This window comes from Camelus bactrianus, chromosome X (assembly GCF_048773025.1).
Source record: "Camelus bactrianus isolate YW-2024 breed Bactrian camel chromosome X, ASM4877302v1, whole genome shotgun sequence".
Lineage (NCBI taxonomy): Eukaryota > Metazoa > Chordata > Mammalia > Artiodactyla > Camelidae > Camelus > Camelus bactrianus.
Window position 1 is genome coordinate 37,416,743 of NC_133575.1, and position 19,628 is coordinate 37,436,370.

At 37.4% G+C, this 19,628-nt stretch overlaps 1 protein-coding gene across 3 annotated transcripts in view; it reads left to right on the forward strand.

The window, feature by feature from the left end:
• ZNF81 (zinc finger protein 81) overlaps positions 1 to 19,628 on the forward strand; it is a 70,691-nt gene that overhangs the window by 31,100 nt on the left and 19,963 nt on the right. For all 3 annotated transcript variants that reach the window (XM_010968100.3, XM_074359577.1, XM_074359576.1), the window contains 2 exons: positions 4,822 to 4,948; positions 11,984 to 12,079. In XM_010968100.3, the coding sequence (XP_010966402.1) occupies positions 4,822 to 4,948; positions 11,984 to 12,079 (223 nt within the window). The remainder of the gene's footprint in view (positions 1 to 4,821; positions 4,949 to 11,983; positions 12,080 to 19,628) is intronic.

Here is a 19,628-nt window from a genome sequence, read left to right on the forward strand (position 1 = left end):
ATATATATATATATATTCATTGTCACATTTTTTTCTCTGTGAGCTACCTTAAGATCCTGTATAGATTTCCCTGTGCTATACAGTATAATCTTGTTTATCTATTCTACAATTTTGAAATCCCAGTCTATCCCTTCCCACCCTCCACCCCCTTGGCAACCACAAGTTTGTATTCTATGTCTATGAGTCTATTTCTATCTTGTATTTATGCTTTGTTTGTTTGTTTGTTTGTTTGTTTGTTTGTTTTAGATTCCACATATGAGCAATCTCATATGGTATTTTTCTTTTTCTTTCCGGCTTACTTCACTTAGAATGATATTCTCCAGGAACATCCATGTTGCTGCAAATGGTGTTATGTTGTCGTTTTATGGCTGAATAGTATTCTGTTGTATAAATATACCACTTCTTCTTTATCCAGTCATCTGTTGATGGACATTTAGGCTGTTTCCATGTCTTGGCTATTGTAAATAGTGCTTCTATGAACATTGGGGTGCAGGTGTCATTTTGAAGTAGGGTTCCTTCTGGATATATGCCCAGGAGCAGGATTCCTGGGTCACATGGTAAGTCTATTCATAGTCTTTTGAGGAATCTCCCTACTGTTTTCCACAGTGGCTGCACCAAACTGCATTCCCACCAGCAGTGAAGGAGGGTTCCCTTTTCTCCACAGCCTCTCCAGCATTTGTCATTTGTGGATTTTTGAATGATGGCCATTCTGACTGGTGTGAGGTGATACCTCATTGTAGTTTTGATTTGCATTTCTCTGATAATTAGTGATATTGAGCATTTTTTCATGTACCTATTGATCATTTGTATGTCTTCCTTGGAGAATTGCTTGCTTAGGTCTTCTGCCCACTTTTGGATTGGGTTGTTTGTGTTTTTCTTATTAAGTTGTATGAGCTGCTTATATATTCTGGAGATCAAGCCTTTGTCGGTTTCATTTGCAAAGATTTTCTCCCATTCCATAGGTTGTCTTTTTGTTTTACTTCTGGTTTCCTTTGCTGTGCAGAAGCTTGTAAGTTTCATTAGGTCCCATTTGTTTATTCTTGCTTTTATTTCTGTTGCTTGAGTAGACTGTTCTAGGAGAACATTTTTGAGATGTATGTCAGATAATATTTTGCCTATATTTTCTTCTTGGAGGTTTATTGTATCTTGTCTTATGTTTAAGTCTTTGATCCTTTTTGAGTTTATATTTGTGTATGGTGTAAGGGAGTGTTCTAGCCTCATTGCTTTACATGCTCTGTCCAGTTTTCCCAACACCATTTGCTGAAGAGACTGTCTTTATTCCATTGTATATTCTTGCCTCCTTTGTCAAAGATTAGTTGACCGAAAGTTTGTGGGTTCATTTCTGGGCTCTCTATTCTGTTCCACTGGTCTATATGTCTGTTCTTGTACCAATACCATGCTGTCTTGATGACTGTAGCTCGATAGTATTGTCTGAAGTCTGAGAGAGTTATTCCTCCAGCCTCTTTCTTTCTCTTCAGTAATGCTTTGGCAATTCTATGTCTTTGATAGTTCCATATGAATTTTATTATGATTTGTTCTAGTTCTGTGAAATATGTCCTGGGTAATTGGATAGGGATTGCATTAAGTCTGTAGATTGCCTTGGGCAGTGTGACCATTTTAACCATATTGATTCTTCCAATCCAAGAGCATGGGATATCTTTCCATTTTTTAAAGTCTTCTTTAATTTCTTTCATCAATGGTTTATAGTTTTCTGTGTATAATTCTTTCACCTCCTTGGTTAGATTTATTCCCAGATATTTTATTACTTTGGGTGCTATTTTAAAGGGGATTGTTTCTTTACTTTCTTTTCCTGTTGATTCATTATTACTGTAAAGAAATGCAACTGATTTTTGAACGTTAATCTTGTAACCTGCTACCTTGCTGAATTCTTCGATCAGTTCTAGTAGTTTTTGTGTAGACCTTTTAGGGTTTTCTATATATAGTAACATGTCAGCATATAGTGACACTTTTACCTCTTCTCTTCCAATTTGGATCCCTTTTATTTCTCTCTCTTGTCTGATTGCTGTGGCTAGGACTTCCAAGACTATGTTGAATAGGAGTGGTGATATGGGCATCCTTGTCTTGTCCCAGATTTTAGTGGGAAGCTTTTGAGTTTTTCACCGTTGAGTACTATGCTGGCTGTAGGTTTGTCATATATAGCTTTTATGATGTTGAGATATGTTCCCTCTATACCCACTTTGGTGAGAGTTTTTATCATAAATCGGTGTTGAATTTTATCAAATGCTTTTTCTGCATCTATTGAGATGATCATGGGGTTTTTGTCCTTTCTCTTGTTGATGTGATGTATTACATTGATTGATTTGCATATGTCGAACCATCCTTGTGTCCCTGGGATGAACCCCACTTGGTCATGATGTATAATCTTTTTTATGTATTGTTGGATTCTGTTTGCTAATATCTTGCTGAGGATTTTGGCTTCTATGTTCATCAGTGATATTGGCCTATATCTCTCTTTTTTGGAGTGTCTTTGCCCGGTTTTGGTATGAGGGTGATGGTGGCTTCATAGAGTGAGTTTGGGAGTATTCCCTCCTTTTCAATCTTCTGGAAGAGTTTGAGAAGGACTGGTATGAGTTCTTCTTTGTATGTTTGGTATAATTCCCCAGTGAAGCCGTCCGGTCCTGGACTTTTATTTGTAGGGAGGTTTTTTATTGCTATTTCGATTTCACTTTCAATTTCTGTGTGTCCTTCACTCTAAAGTGGGTCTCTTGTAGGCAGCATATTGTAGGCTCTTATTTTGTTATCCAATCTGCCACTCTGTGTCTTTTGATTGGAACGTTTAGTCCATTGACAGTTATGGTAATTATTTACAGATGTGTGTTTATTGCCATTTTAAATCTTGGTTTCCAGTTGATTTTGTATTTCTTCTTTGTTCCTTTCTTTTTCTTTTTCTTTTTGTGGTTTGATAATTTTGTCTTGCTTGATTTCTTTACTTTAGGTTGATTCTATATATTTGCTATTATAAATAATGCTGCAGTGAACATGGGATGTATATATCTTTTCGACTTAATGTTTTCATTTTCTTCAGATAGATACCCAGAAGTGGATCATATACTAGTTCTGTTTTTAATTTTTGGAGGACCCTCCGTATTGTTTTCCACAGTGGCTGCACTAATTTACATTCCCAGCAGCAGTACATCAGGGTTCCCCTTTCTCTATTCTCACTAACACTTAGTTCTTGTCTTTTTAGTAATAGCCACTCTAACAGGTATGAGGTGATATCTCATTGTGGTTTTGATTTGCATTTCCCTGATGATTAGTGATGTTAAGTACCTTTTTACATACCTGTTGGCCATCTGTATGTCTTCTTTGGAGAAATGTCTATTCAGATCCTCTGCCCATTTTTAAATCAGACTCTTTGGAGTTTTTTTGCTGTTGAGTTGTATCACTTCTTTATATATTTTGGATATTAACCCCTTATCAGATATATGGTTTGCAAATATTTTTTCCCATTCATTAGGCTGCTTTGTCATTTTGTTGAAGGTTTTTTTGGCTGTGCATATACTTTTTAGTTTGATATAGTCCCACTTGTTTATTTTTGCTTTTGTTGCCTTTGCTTTTGTGTCAAATCCAAAAATTCATCTCCAAGACTTATGTCAAGGAGCTTACCACTGATGTTTTCATCTAAGAGTTGTAAGGTTTCTGGTCTTATGTTCAAGTCTTTAATTCACTTTGAGTTAACTTTTGTGTATGGTATAGATAGTGATCCAGTTTTCATTCTTTTGCACGTGGCTGTTGAGTTTTCTCAACACCATTTATTGAAGAGACTGTCATTTTTACATTGTATATATTTGACTCATTTGCCATAAACTAATTCACCATATGTGCATGGGTTTGTTTCTGGACTCTCTATTCTGTTCCATTGATATATGTGTCTGTACTTCTATCAATACCACACTATCTGAATTATTGTAGTTTTATAGTAAGTCTTAGCACTACATAGTATAACTCCTCCATGCTATTCCTTGCTTTGTGTGCTCTAAGTCCTTTGCATAGTCATATAAACTTTAACATTTCCTTGTCAATTTTTACCAAAAAGTTGACAAATAATTGGTTGCACAAGTATAAGACAAATGAGTAAAGTGACATAAAATTTCAACAACAATCAACCAAGTTGATTTATATATTATAGAACACTATCCCCACCAACAGCTGAATGTACATTCCTTTCCAGGGACACATGAAACATTCTTCTAGGTAGACATATGTTGAAATGATACAGAGTATATATTTTGACAACTATGGAATTAAATTAGAGTTGAGGGGAAAAAAGGCATCAAGAGAAAATGGCTGATTTGCAGCAACATGGATAGACCTGGAGATTGTCATAGTAAATGAAATAAGCCAGAAAGACAGCAAAATACCATATGATATCACTTTTATGTGGAATCTAAAAAATAACACAAATGAACTTATTTACAAGACAGAAACAGACTCACAGACATAGAAAGCAAACTTATGGTTACCAGTGGGGAAAAGGGGTGGGAAGAAATAAATTGGGAGTTTGGGATTTGTAGATACTAACTACTATACAAAAAATAGATAAATAACAAAATCCTACTACATAGCAGAGGGAACTATATTCAGTACCTCGTAATTGCCTATAACAAAAAAGAATATGAAAAGGAATATATGTATGGTTATATGACTGAAACATTATGCTATACACCAGAAATTGACACAACATTGTAAACTGACTATACTTCAATAAAGAAAACACGCTTGTTTAACTGCCACCAGATCTATTTTCCCTCATCTCCTAGGGCTGACCATGTCACCCTGAACAGAATTATATTGTTCCAGGTCTCAGTGTCCTTTGAAGATGTGACCGTGGACTTCAGCAGGGAGGAGTGGCAGCAGCTGGACTCCACTCAGAGGCGCCTGTATCAGGATGTGATGCTGGAGAACTACAGCCATCTGCTCTCACTGGGTAAGCACAGCCACCCTGTGAATCTGCCAGGAGCCTGTTATGGGTAAAATTGTGTCCCCCCCAAAGAAAATATATTGAAGTCCCAACCCCCATTACCTCAGAATGTGACCTTATTTGGAACTAGGGTCTTTACAGAAGTAATCAAGTTAAAATGAGGTCATTCGGTGGTTGCTAATCCAGTATGACTGTGTCCTTATAAAAAAGGGAAATCTAAAAATAAATAAATAAATAAAATTAAATAAAGTAGGGGAGGCTCAAAGTGGTAGAGCACAGGCTTAGCATGCACAAGGTCCTGGGTTCAATCCCCAGTACCTCTTCTATAAATAAATAAATAAATAAATAAATAAATAAATAAATAAATAAATAACCTAATTACTCCCCCCCCAAAAAACCCCCCCAAATAAAAAAGAGAAATCTAGACACAGAGACATGCAAACTCAGGAGGAAGACCATGTGAAGACGCAGAAGGAGAAGGTGACCATGTGACTGGAGTGATACATCTATAGGACAAGAAGTGCCTGGGGCCACCAGAAGCCAGGAGAGAAGTATGGGACGATTCCTTCCCTAGCATGGTCCTGCTGACACCTTGATTTTGGACTTCTAGCTTCCCAAACCTCAAGACAATACATTTCTGTTGTTTTGAGCCACCTAGTTTGTGGTACTTTGTTATAACAGCCCTAGGAAACTAATAGAGCTTTCTGTCCTGGGAAGTGAGGTGCCTCTGTAGCAAATACCTAACACAACATGGAGGTGAGGGAGGGTATAACTCAAGTGGTAGAGCTCATGCTTAGCATGCCCGAGGCCGTGGGTTTAATCCCTAGTACCTCCATTAGAACATTAAATAAATAAACCTAATTATTTCCAACCCTCCCCCCCCCCCAAAAAAAACACATGAAAGTGGCTTTAGAATTGAGCCATGGGTAGAGCCTGGAACGATTTTTAAGGTGCTTGGTAGAAAGTTCTGGATGCCTCAAAAAGACTGTTGGTAGGAATACAGATGAACATTAAGGATATTTTTGGTGAGGCCTCAGTGGAAGTGAGGAAGGTGATTTATTATAAAGCAGCAGAGAATTTGGCTGGATTGTGTTCTTGGGTGGGAAGTAGAACTGGGAAGTGACAAACTTGGATTTTGAGCTGAGGAGACTTCTCAGCAAAGTGTTTAAGGCAAGGCTTGATTTCTCCTCGATACTTCTAGTAAAATGGAGGCAGAAAGAGAGAAATTGAAGAAGGAATTGTTAGTAAAAAGGAACTAGAGTATGAAGCTTTGGAAAATTCTCAGCCTATCCATGTTGCAAACTATGAGAAGGTGTACACCAAGAGGATAGCTGGACAACCAGTTGCTAAAAAGATGAGCAGGTGTAGGATTTGTGGATCCAGTCAACCATCTCAGTAGAAACCCTCTTCAGCTTAGGCTGAAGAGGACAGAGGCAGGAGAAAAGGAAGGAAGACTGTTGGATTTCTGGGAGTCTACAGACAGGAAACAGGCTGGTAAAGCTATTTGGCTGTGAACATGTGTTATCCTTCAAGAAAAGGGATGAATGACCCCATCTCCCAAATGGTTCAGAAGCCCGTAGGGATGTCACTGCCACCATGGGCCCAGAGGGCACACACAGGGAAGATGCAGGGTGACAGGCTGTCATCTCTTTGTTTCCAGAAGGCAAATACCTCATTGGTATTTTTTAATTGAAGTATAGTCGGTGTACAGTGTTGTGTTAATTTCTGATGTACAGCATAGTGATTCATTTATACATATATATTCCTTTTCATATTCTTTCTCATTTTAAACTATTACAAGTTATTGAATATAGTTCCCTGTGCTATACAGTAGGACCTTGTTGTTTATCTATTTTATATATAGTAGTTAGTATTTGCAAATCCTGAACTCCCAATTTATCCCTTCCTACCCCTTTTCCCCCCTGGTAACCATAAGTTTGTTTTCTATGTCTGTGAGTCTGTTTCTGTTTTGTAAATAAGTTTGTTTGTCTTTTTTTTTTTTTTAGATTCCACATATAAGTGATATCATATGGTATTTTTCTTTCTCTTTTTGGCTTACTTCACTTAGAATGACAATCTCAAGTTCCATCCATGTTGCTGCAGATGGCATTATTTTATTCTTTTTTATGGCTGAGTAGCATTCCATTGTGCATATATACTACTTCTTTATCAGTCATCTGTCGATGGACATTTAGGTTGTTCCCATGTCTTAACTATTGTAAATAGTGCTGCTGTGAACATTGGGGTGCATGTCTCTTTTTGAATTAGAGTTCGATAGAAGCAGTTCTAGTGGCTTCCACTTGGTATTTCCCACTCTTGCTCCATAGGTCAGGAAACCAGCGTGGGGATTCTGCCAGTTGTTGAGTATATGTATTCCCATGATGCATTCTTGAACCAGGCAAATAATCACAAGATGGGTTTGGGAACCCACTGAGCCCACTGTGTGTGATGGACTTGAGCTAAAACTCCACTGACCACTTCACTTTTATAAGCCCTTACTCTGTCTGGTGGGCCATGGTGACATTTTGGGTCCTTTGGAATTAATGTCAATTTAGAGCCAGTGTCTAGTCATCTCTGAAAAGCCTCGCAATTTCTTTTTCCCTAGGGTACAGTCACTGATAAAGGGCTGTAGGTCCCTTTAGGGAAGACTGGGAGAAAGGTTAGCAGTATAAATTTTTGGCAGTGTTGTGGGGTCCTTCCACACTAGAGGAAGGACCCCCCCACTTCCTTCCTTCATTCAAAAAGTTCTGGGTGTATAAACTGGCTCAAGTGTGGGAATTGATTGAGGAACCAGGACTCTGCATTTTGATGTCTCAAAAAAAGACTTGTGTTCCCTTGACTTAGAACATGTCTCCTTATACAGCTCAAGTCAGAATTTAGTAGCTGGCCCATCTGTTTCTTTTCCAGGGACATCATGATCAACTGGCCAACCCCCTAGATCTCTGTAACTCGGACTATTCTGATTACTGCTTTGACCCTGCTATCCATTATGGGAACTGCATCCACATTGCATTTCGCAACTAAATGCCTCCCTTTGGCCCCCGTTACTCCAGGGTCCAATTTCTCCCATTGCATTTTGGTTTCCCAGTTCAGTTTCCCAAAGAAACTTCTGACCTACAGAGACGGGCAATCACGGATTACTGGCAGCCCCCTCACAAATGTATTTGTCACAGTCGTCATGACAGACGTGTCCCTGGACCCTCCCCGTGTGGGTGAGCCGGTCTTATATGATGCATCCACTCCCAACATTCCCGTTTCCCTCTGCCTTTGGGAGTACACTGCCCCAGTTCTGGCATTTCCACTGAATTCCATGCAGGACGTGTTTTGGTCCATGTTTCAGCCAAGCAGCCAAACAAATTGTTGGAGCCCTCTCTAACCCCTCTGGTGCCAACAGTAAAATTCAGAGTCTGCTTAGTGTCCAGAGATAAATAAATTCGGCCTGATCTAACTTTACATTCTTTCCATTATCCCACACTCTTAATGTCCATTTCCACCCACAGTTCCCAGATTCATGCCTGTATAAATTGGTCAAATGATGCAGTTCTTCTGGAATCACACCTCCTCAGGGGTCACACTCTGGACCTCACCCTTTGGGCCTTGGTGAGACTTGAGTCCAGGTATAGGTCTGGAAGCAAAGAAAGGTGGTGGGCGTAAGTCCTGAGGGGAATCAGTAGCGCATTACAAGACAAAGGCAAGTACCTCTGGGGAGGCCATTGCTCCTCAGGCAGAGTAGGGTTTATCTTCTCCATCGAGGGTGGAAGGGTGGCTTCTCCTGGCAAAGACCCATCAGAGTTTTAAGAGGTTCAGGATCCTCACCTGTCCCCATTCTACATTTTGGAATCCCATTCCTTCCTAACCAATGCCCTCCTTTAACAGCAGACACCCTGTGAGGTTGGGAATTCAGTTTGTATGGTGATGTAGCCACTCAAAGGATGAGACTCTGGGTTTGGTCTTCAGCAACCTTAGCTCAGCGGCTACAGGAGCTAAGGGTTCCTTTCAGGACATAAACATAGACATAGAAATGTTCAGGTCATTGATGCGGTGCTTGAGCTGGGAAATCAAATCCCTGAGCTCATCCTTTTCTTGCCTCACTTTGTCCAACTCAATTAGGAGCACCCAGGCAACCTGATTATACTCGTAAGTTTGACAGAAATGCCTCAGTTATCAAATACCAGGTCATCCAGACCTTACCTCTTACAAGCATTTGATTTAGGAGTATCCAGTGTTGATGTTTTGCATATTTCTATCGCCATATCATACCAGGGACTATTAGTGCTCTCTTTACTAATAGATAGAGAATCATTAATACCTTTGAATCTAATCAGAATAAGGAAGCAATTCCAGAAATTCTATCAACAACTCAAAAAAAAAATAAGTGGGGAGGGCATAGCTCAAGTGGTAGAGTGCATGGTTAGCATGCATGAGGTCCTGGGTTCAATCCCTAGTACCTCCCCCGAGAATAAATAAATAAATAAACCTAATTACTTCCCCACACCAATAAACAAACAAACAAAAAAACCCTCATCCTATGTGGAACTGAAAAAAAAGAAAAACGAAGACACTAATGAACTCATCTACAAAACAGAAACAGACTCACAGACATAGTAAACAATCTTATGGTTACTGGGGGAAAGGGGATGGGAAGGGATAAATTGGGAGTTCTAGATTTGCAAATATTAACACTATATATGAAAATAGATAAAAACCATAATTTCTTCTGTATAGCAAGGGAACTATATTCAATATCCTGTAGTGACCTTTAATGAAAAAGAATATGAAAATGAATATACGTATATACATATGTATGACTGAAACATTATGCTATATACCAGAAATTGACACATTGTAACTGACTATACCTCAATTAAAAAAAAATAAATTAAAAAAAAACTCATCCTGAAGATTCTGTTCCTCTAGAGCCACTCCCAGTACCAAACTCTGTATTATGGTAATTATGTTTGTTTATTTCTTTTTGTCTTAATGGAGGCACTGGGGATTGAACCCAGGACGTCGTGCATGCTAAGCAGGTGCTCTACCACTGAGCTGTCCCCTCCCCACTCTGTATTATGGTCCTTCAGAGAAATGAAACCAATAGGATATGGGTATATATACATAGAGTATAAGAGCACGTGTGTGTGCGTGCGTGTCTGTGTGTGTGTATATAAATACAAAGTAAGGAGAAGAGATTTATTTTAAGGAACTGGCTTTACTCAGTTGTGGCAAATCTGAACAGCAAGCCAGTAGACTAGAAATTAAGGTGAGATCATGTTGCAGTTTTGAGTCTGAAACCCACAGGGCAGGCCACTGACTGCAAACTAGGCGGATGTCTGTGTTGCAGTCCCGAGGCTGAATTCTTTCTTCCACTACCCAATCCTTATTCTCTTTGCCCTTAGCACACACCTCAGCTGATCATGGTTCTTTATCTGGAAGGATGACGCAAAACTTTATTCCTGAAGGGTCCAGGCCATTAGTAGTCCTGCCCAAATTGGGTGGTCGTAGTTTTCAATTGACTTTAATCACAGGGCATGGCAGTATGCCTTAAGGGGTCTCCTGTATTCTAGATATATACGCTTCCTCACCTCCGTTGTGAGGGTCTGTACAGCAGTTGTCTCCCCTTGGTAGCCAGGATCCATCACCCCAGCCAGCACAGTAACTCCCTTCTTTGCCTGTTGATTCAAAGGCATGAAAAGACCAAGATGTCCGGGTGGCAGACTTAACTTCCAATTCAGTGGAGTCATTGTCCTGTTTCTTGGTGGAAGCATTCCTCCCTTTGGAACTAAGACATCTAGAACAACAGAGCATGAGGTTGCTGGAACAGGAAGCAAAATTTTTGCTAATGGGTCACTTGAGGTGACAGTGAGTGGTGCCACTTCTGGTCCAGGGCAGAGGGGGTGGGGCTGCCACCCTGGTGGGCTTGGAGGGCAGAGCATTGAACCAATGAGTTGTTGTCAAGCCTTAAAATCCAGTGGAATTTGCCCTGCTAGGTTTTAGACTTGCTTGGGACCTGCCATCCCCTTTAAAATTCTTATTTCTCCCTTTTAGAATGGGGATATCTATCCTATGTCTGGCCCACCATTGTATTTTAGAAGCAGGTTACTTGTCTGCTTTCCCAGGTTTTCATGGAGAGGACTTTTGTCTCAGACTGACTCATACTGAAGTCTCTCCCATAACTGATTTGGATGATTTAGATGATGAGACTTGAGATTTTGAGTTGATGTTAAGATGAGATTTTAGACTTAAGAGTTGGTGCTGGGATGATTAAGACTTTGGGGGATATTGGGATGGAGCTAGTGTATTTTCCCATGTTAGTGCACATGGAAGGACATGAATTTGGGGGTCAGAGGGAAGGCTCTTATGGGTTGAATTGTGTCCCCTGAAAAAAAAAAGATACGTGGAAATTTTAACCCCTAGTACCTTAGAATATGACCTTATTTGAAAATAGTATCTTTACAAAGGGAATCAACTTAAAATGAGATCATTGAGGCGGGCCTCAATCTGAGTGGTGTCCTTATATAGAAAAGGGAAATTGGGCACAGAAACAGGCATATGTAGAGGGAAAATTATGTGAAAACACACAGGTAGAGGTTGGCCACGTGATTAGAGTAATACATTTACAAGCCAAGGAACACCAAAGATTTCTGGAAAACACCAGAATCTAGAAGATGAAAGGAAGGATTCTCCCCTATATCTACCAGAGAGAGCATGACACCTGCTAACACCTTGATTTCAGATTTCTAGCCTCCAGAAATGTGAGACAATACATTTATGTTGTTTTCAGCCACCCAGTTTTTGGTTACTTGTTATAGCATCCCTCAGAAACTAACACAAAACCTCAGCCATGCTGTTTCCATCCTCAGCTGCCGAGTGCCCTGGGACCTCTTAAGTGAGTGATGGTGCTGTCCTTTGTTGGCCTGAGATTCTTCAGTCCCTTTTCACCTTTGTGATGATTACTTTTTCCCCAATGAAATGTGGCCACTTTTTCCAAAGAACAAATGGAAAGCCATGAGCTGGACCCCATTTTCTCTCCTGTTCTGTTAACAGGGTATGAAGTTCCCAAACCAGAGGTCATCTTCAGGTTGGAGCAAGGAGAGGAGCCATGGATGTCGGAGGGAGAAACCCCACATCAGAGCTGCTCAGGTGAGTGCACATGATCCAGGCAGAAGGGAAACATGGAAATACTTGAGGTTGATGCCTTTAAAGTGCTATGACTGCTACCCTTCTTGAAGGTTCAAAACTTTAGAAACTGCTTGAGAATAGATAACACTGGCCTCTCTGGTACCAAATTGCTCTCTCCCTTTATTCGTATACTGTTATCAACTGTCTACTTTGCTTGGCTCTCCTCCAGAATTGCTGCAATACCTATACTTTGAAGCATATGTCAAGCTTCCTCACTATGGATCTGGCTTTCTTGGATATTCTCTCCTTCCATCACATTTTTATGCTTTAGTACTGAAACCCCATGGCCTTAGATTCTTAACATACACATTCAAGTTTTAATTGATTTGCCTTCTCTGAAGATCAGTTGGTTGCCTCATTCCTGTTCTCCCTGGTGCCATTTCACCTTCTTCTCCCTCTCATTTTCATCTTTTCACTCTAAGATACCAATAAACTGTCATCTACAACCAGCCTCACCTCCTCTTCTCTTTGTAGGTATTGCCTTCAGGTTCCTCACTTCTCTCCACCTCCCTTATCCCCATGCCTCTCTTCCATCTTCTGACTTTATGATCACCGTCACCTAGTATTTTTCTTTTAAAATCAATTTTATTATGATATAAGTTACATACCATAAAATATATCCATTTTGAGTATGCAGTTTGGTGAGCTTTGACAGAGGTACACACACTGGTATAAACACCACACCAATCATGATATATTACATTCCATCAAACAAAAATGTACCTTTATGCCCCTTGTAGTTAGTTAATAACTACCACCACTTCGGCCCCAGGCAACCATTGACATGTTTTTTTTTGTCATTATAGGTTAATTTGTCTTTATTAGGGTTTCATATAAATGGAATCACACCATATGTACCCTTTTTGGTCTGGCTTCATTTGTTCAGCATAATGATTTTACAATTCACCCATGTTATTGCACATATCACTTGTTTGTTCCTTTAAAATACTGAATACTATTCCATTGTATGAGTAACTTGTTAATCTATATACCTATTGATTATAAATGGTCATTATTTGATCATTATGAATAAAGCTGGAGTGAACATTTTGATATGTCTTTGTGTGAACATATTTCTCTTGGGTAAATATCTAGGAATGGAGTTGCTGGTATAATATAATAAGCATTTGCTTACCTTTATAAGAAATTGCTAAACTGTCTTCCAAAGTGGCCATATCATTTTACATTTCCAACAGCAATACATAAGTATTTCTGTTGCTCCAGATCCTCACCAACACTTGCTATCATCATTCTTTTTAATCTTCGCTTTTATAGTGGATGTATAATAATATCTCATTGTTCTAAGTTGCATTCCTCTCATAAGTAATGATGTTGAGGATCTTTTCATGTGCTTATTGACCATTTGTACATTTTTTTGTGAAGTGTCTCTTTAGGTATCATTCCCATTTTTATTGAGTTGTTTATCTTCTTATTATTGAGTTTTAAGAGTTGTTTATATTTGCTGGATACAACCCCTGTGCCATATATACATACTGCCAATATTTTGTTCCAATCTGTGCCTTACAATTTTATTTTCTTTCTGGTGCCTATCAAAGGGCAAACATTTTAATTTTGATGAAGTCTAATTTATCATCTTTTAAAACATTTTAGTACTTTTGTGATCTGTTTAAGAAATCTGCTTTCTACAGGTCACAAAGATTTTTCTCATATTTTATTCTATTAGTTTTGTTACTGTAGCTTTTTCAGTTTAGGTCTGTGATCTATTTTGTGTGTTTAATGTAAGGATTGATGTTCATTTTTATCAATACAATATCTAGTTGTTCCAGAACCATTTGTTGAAGAGGCTTTCTTTTTCCCACTGAATTTCCTAGGCACATTTATCAAAATCAGTCAGTTTTATATATGTGAACCTACTTCTGGACTCCCTATTTGTTCAATTGATCTATATGTCTTTCCATTTTAAAGTGAAGGTTTTATTATTATTCAGGTATGGTGAGGCCAATAGATCCAGATACAACAGTTATTAAAAATAGTTTGTAACTTACAGTTTCCAAGAGGAGGAGGCATGCCACATCATGCAGGGCCACAATAAGAAGCACCAGGGTCAACCAAGAAGTAGAAGTTGTGAGGGGAGAGCATGCAAGAGCCTTTATTGTGATTTTCATGGGGAAGAATGGGTAAGGCAGAGGAAGCAGGCAAGGAAGATTTAGAATTAGCTAGGTTGAGTAATTTCAGCAGGCTCCAGGGTATAGGGACTGTCCTTATTTGTCTGGTACCCAGCCCTGAGGTGATTACGGCAGGGGCATCATGGCTCAGCCTGTGAGATCTTGATAAAGAAGATATTTGGTCGATATGGGCTCTGGATTGGTTGGTTTACACATGAAAGGTATGCTTACAGGGAAGTCATTTGCTGTCTCTAGGAATAACTAGCCCTGGGAGGGGCTCAGCAAGGTACCAAATGCCAGAGCATCAAGAACACACAAAATAAGAAAATATAGTTAACACACTGTCCTTTTGGCAAATTCATACTTTTATTACTGTAGCTTTTATAATGAGTCATTTTATGTTGTTTTTTAAAAATTTTTATTGAAGTACAGTCAGTTACAATGTGTCAATTTCTTGTGTACAGCACAATGTCCCAGTCACACATATACATACGTATATTCCTTTTCATATTTTTTCCATTAAAGGATATTACAAGATATTGAACATAGTTCCCTGTTCTATACAGAAGAAACTTTTGAAATTTATTTTTATATATAGTGGCTAACATTTGTAAATCTCAAACTCCCAAATTTATCCCTTCCCACCCCCTTTCCCTGGTAACCATAAGATTGTTTACTATATCTATGAGTCTGTTTCTGTTTTGTAGATGAGTTCATAATGTCCTTTTTTCTCTCTTTTTTTTTTAGATTCCACATATAAGTGATATCATACAGTATTTTTCTTTCTCTTTTTGGCTTATTTCACTTAGAATAATGATCTCTAGGTCCACCCATGTTGCTGCAAATGGCATTATTTTATCCGTTTTTTATGGCTGAGTAGTAATCCATTGTATAAATATACCACATCTTCTTTATCCAGTCATCTGTTGATGGACATTTAGCTTGTTTCCATGTCTTGGCTATTGTAAATAGTGCTGCTATGAACATTAGGGTGCATGTGTCTTTTTAAATTAAGTTTCCCTCTGGATATATGCCCAGGAGTAGGATTGCTGGGTCATACGGTAAGTCTATTTTTAGTCTTTTGAGAAATCTCCATACTGTTTTCCATAATGGCTGCACCAAACTACATTCCCACCAACAGTGTAGGAGGGTTCCCTTTTCTCCACAGCCTCTCCAGCACTTGTCATTTGTGGACTTTTGAATGATGGCCATTCTGGCTGGTGTGAGGTGATACCTCATTGTAGTTTTGATTTGCATTTCTCTGATAATTAGTGATATTGAGCATTTTTTCATGTGCTATTGGCCATTCATATGTCTTCATTGGAGAATTGCTTGTTTAGGTCTTCTGCCCATTTTTGGATTGGGTTGTTTGGGTTTTTTTGCTATTAAGTTGTATGAGCTGTTTATATATTCTGGAGATTAAACCCTTGTCAGTCTCATCTTTTGGAAATATTTTCTCCCATTCCATAGATTATCTTTTTGGTTTGCTTTTGCTTTCCTTTGCTATGCTATTATAAGTTTAATTAGGTCCCATTTGTTTATTTTTGCTTTTATTTCTATTGCTTGGATAGAGTGCCCTAGGAGAACATTGCTGAGATTTATTGATCATGTGATTTTTGTCCTTTCTTTTGTTGATGTGGTGTATTATGTTGATTGATTTGCATATTTTGAACCATCCTTGTGTCCCTGGGATGAATCAAACTTGATCATGGTGTATGATCTTTTTTATGTGCTGTTGGATTCTGTTTGCTAATATTTTGTTGAGGATTTTTGTACCTATGTTCATCAGTGACATTGCCTGTAATTTTCTTTTTTGGTAGTGTCTTTGTCTGGTTTTAGTATCAGAATGATGGTGGCTTCATAGATTGAGTTTAGGAGTACTCTCTCCTTTTCAATCTTTTGGAAGAATTTGAGAAGGACCGGTATGAGTTCTTCTATGTATGTTTGGTGGAATTCCCTGGTGAAGCCATCTGGTCCTGGACTTTTGTTTGTAGGGAGGTTTTTTTAATTGCTAATTCTATTTCATTTCTAGTGATCGGTCTGTTCAAGTGGTCTGTTTCTTCTTGATTCAGTCTTGGTGGACTGTATGTTTCCAGAAACTTGTCCATTTCTTCTAGGTTGTCTAATTTGTTTCCATATAGTTGTTCATAGTATTCTCTTACGGATTTTTGTATTTCTCTGGTATTGGTTGTAATTAGCTTTTATAGTGAGTCTTGCAATCAAGTAGGATAAATTCTCCAACTTGGCTTTTTAAAAAATTACTCTGGCTGTTCTAGGTCATTTGCATTTCTATATAAATTTTATAATCAGTTTGTAATTTTTTTGAAAAAGCCTACTGGGATTTTGTTTGGAATTAACTCTGTAGGGTCAGTTTTAGAAGAGCTGACATCTTAATAATATTGAGCCTTCTAATCAATGAATGTGGCAATTTTCTGCATCTATTTAGATCTTTGATTACTTTCAGCAATGTTTTATAGTTCTCAGTATAGAAGTTTTATGCATCCTTAATTAAATTTATCTGTAAGTATTCAATGCTTTTTGATACTATTGTAAATGGCATTATTAAAAATTTTATTTTTGGATTGCTTATTGCTAGCATAAATTGCTAGTGATTTATTTTTTTACATTGACTTTGTATCCTGAGGCATTTCTAAATTGTTTTAAGGACACTTTCACTTCTTCCTTTCCAGTCCCATGCTTTTAATTTATTTCCCTTTCCTTATTTCATTGTCTGAGACCTTCAGTTCAATGTTGAATAGAAATGATGAGCATGGGCAAGCTTGCCTTGTTCCTGTTATTTGGGGCAAAAAATTCATACCATTAAGTATGATGTTAGCTTTAGGTTTTTTGAGGCTGCCCTTTATCAGGTTATGTGCCTTCTTTTCTAATTCTAGCTTATTGAAAAGGTTTTTTCTTATCATGGTTGCATATTGAATTTTGTCAAATGCTTTCTCTTCATCTTATTAGAGTGATCTTATGAGTTACTGATTTTATTTTTTTAATATGTAAATTTATTTATTGACTTTCAAATATTAACTTTACCTTGCATTTTTGAGAGAAATATTAGTTGATTGTGACTTATTGCACTTATATATTGTTGGATTCTATTTACTGATATATTTCTTTAAAATTTGTATTTTTCATGAATGATATTGGTTTGTAGTTTTCTCTTTCTTTCTTTCTTTCTTTCTTTCTTTCTTTCTTTCTTTCTTCCTTCCTTCCTTCCTTCCTTCCTTCCTTCCTTCCTTCCTTCCTTCCTTTCTTTCATTCTTTCTTTCTTTCTTTCTGCAATATCTTTGTCAGGTTTTGGTATTAGGATTTTGCTGGCCACAAAAAATGAGTTGTGAAGTGTTCCCTGCTCTATTATCTGAAATAGTTTGTGTAAATTTTGTTTGTTTGCTTCGTTGTTTTTGTTTTTGTCTTTTACTGTTTCATGGAATGTACCAGTGAAACCATTGGGCCTTAACTTTTCTTAGTGGATAAGTTTTAATAACAAATTCAATTTCTTTAATAGACATAGGGCTGTTCAGATTTCCTGTTTTATCTTTTGTGAGGTGTAGTAAATTGTATTTTTAAAGGAATTTGTCTATTTCCTTTATGTTATCTAATATAATTCTATTATGATATGAGAAAAGAATGTATATTCAGCTGTTGATGGGTATTGTGTACAGATTATATATATATATATATATGTATATATATATAACGGATTATATATATATGTGCATATATATATATATATATATATATATATATATATATATATATATAATCAAGTTGGTTGTGTGTTTTTGAGATCTGTTGCTTTACTGAACTGTATTCAACTTGTTCAATCAGTTATTTGTAATTATAGGGGGTAAAAACTGACAACAAGATTTTAAAGTTTATATGAATATGCAAAGGACCTAGAATAGCCAACACAATCTTGAGAAAGAAGAAAAAGTGTGAAAGATTTATATTACCTAATGTTAAGACTTACTATAAAGCTATAGTAATCCAGACAGTGTAGTATTGATGTAAGGAGAAACAAGATGTATAAATAGAAGAAAAGAGAGGCCCGAAATAGACCCACACATATGTGGACAACTGAGTTTTGAGAAAGGTACAAATACAGTTCACTGGGAGAAAGGAAAGTCTTTTGAACAAATTGCGCTTGAACAAATGGATATCAGTATCAAGTGGAGGGAAAAAAAAAAAACAACCTTGACCCATATCTCACACGCATATACAGAAATTAACATGAGTTCTAGTATGACTGAATTGTTTCTATTGGACTAACCCATCTAACAGATCAAAACTGTTAATTCTGGAAAATATATTTTAAGAACTACTGAAGATGCTGGCAAATGACCAAAAGAGCATTTTTCTGGGTCATCATGTACTGAGTAATTTTGGATTGTATCCTGAACATTATCAGTGTTATGTTATGGTATTCTGCTATATTGTTCTTTGTTTTTGTCATAGTAGGCAGTTAACTAGGTTAGACTCAAACTGGAGATGCTGTCTCACCTAAGATAGATAGCAACTCAGATTTCTGTTCAGACTTCTAACTTCTGACTTCTCTCCAAAATCTGCTTGCTGTTATTCACTCTTTCAATACATGTTTTGGTTTGGTTTGGTTTGGTTTCATTTTGTTTTGTTTTTCTAGAGACTATAGTTACTGTCTGTAGAAGGATTTTCTTTTAGGAGCTTACTTCTCCATATTACAGTTGGTCCTTGTACATTTACCCTGTATTCTGAGACCATGCTAAATTCACCTATCAATTCCAGTGAACTTTTTGTAAATTCCTTAAAATTTTCTATATCAATTATCACGTATTTTTGTCATTTCTTTTTTAGTGTGCATGCCCTTCATTTTTATTTTATCTTGTTCCCAATATGAGGGCAAAGGCTTTCAGTCTTTCAGCATTAAGTGTATTAGTTGTGGTTTTCCTTAGATGCTCTTTTTCAAATTGTAATTTCTTTTTATTTGATGAGTCTTTAACATGAATGGATATTGGATTTTCCATTTATTTATTTATTTTTAAATTGACTTATACTCAATTTACAGTGTTGTGTCAATTTCCAGTGTACAGCACAATGCTTCAGTCATACATAAATATACATATATTCATTTTCATATTCTTTTTCACCATGAGCTACTACAAGATCTTGAATATATTTCCCTGTGCTATATAGTTTAAACTTGTTTATCTATTCTATATATACCTGTCAGTATCTACAAATCTCGAACTCCTAGTCTATCCCTTCCCACCCCTCTCCCCCCGGCAACCACAGGTTTGTATTCTATGTCTGTGAGTCTGTTTCTGTTTTACATTTAAGTTCATTTGTCTTCTCTTTTTGAGATTCCACATATGAGTGATCTCATATGGTATTTTTCTCTC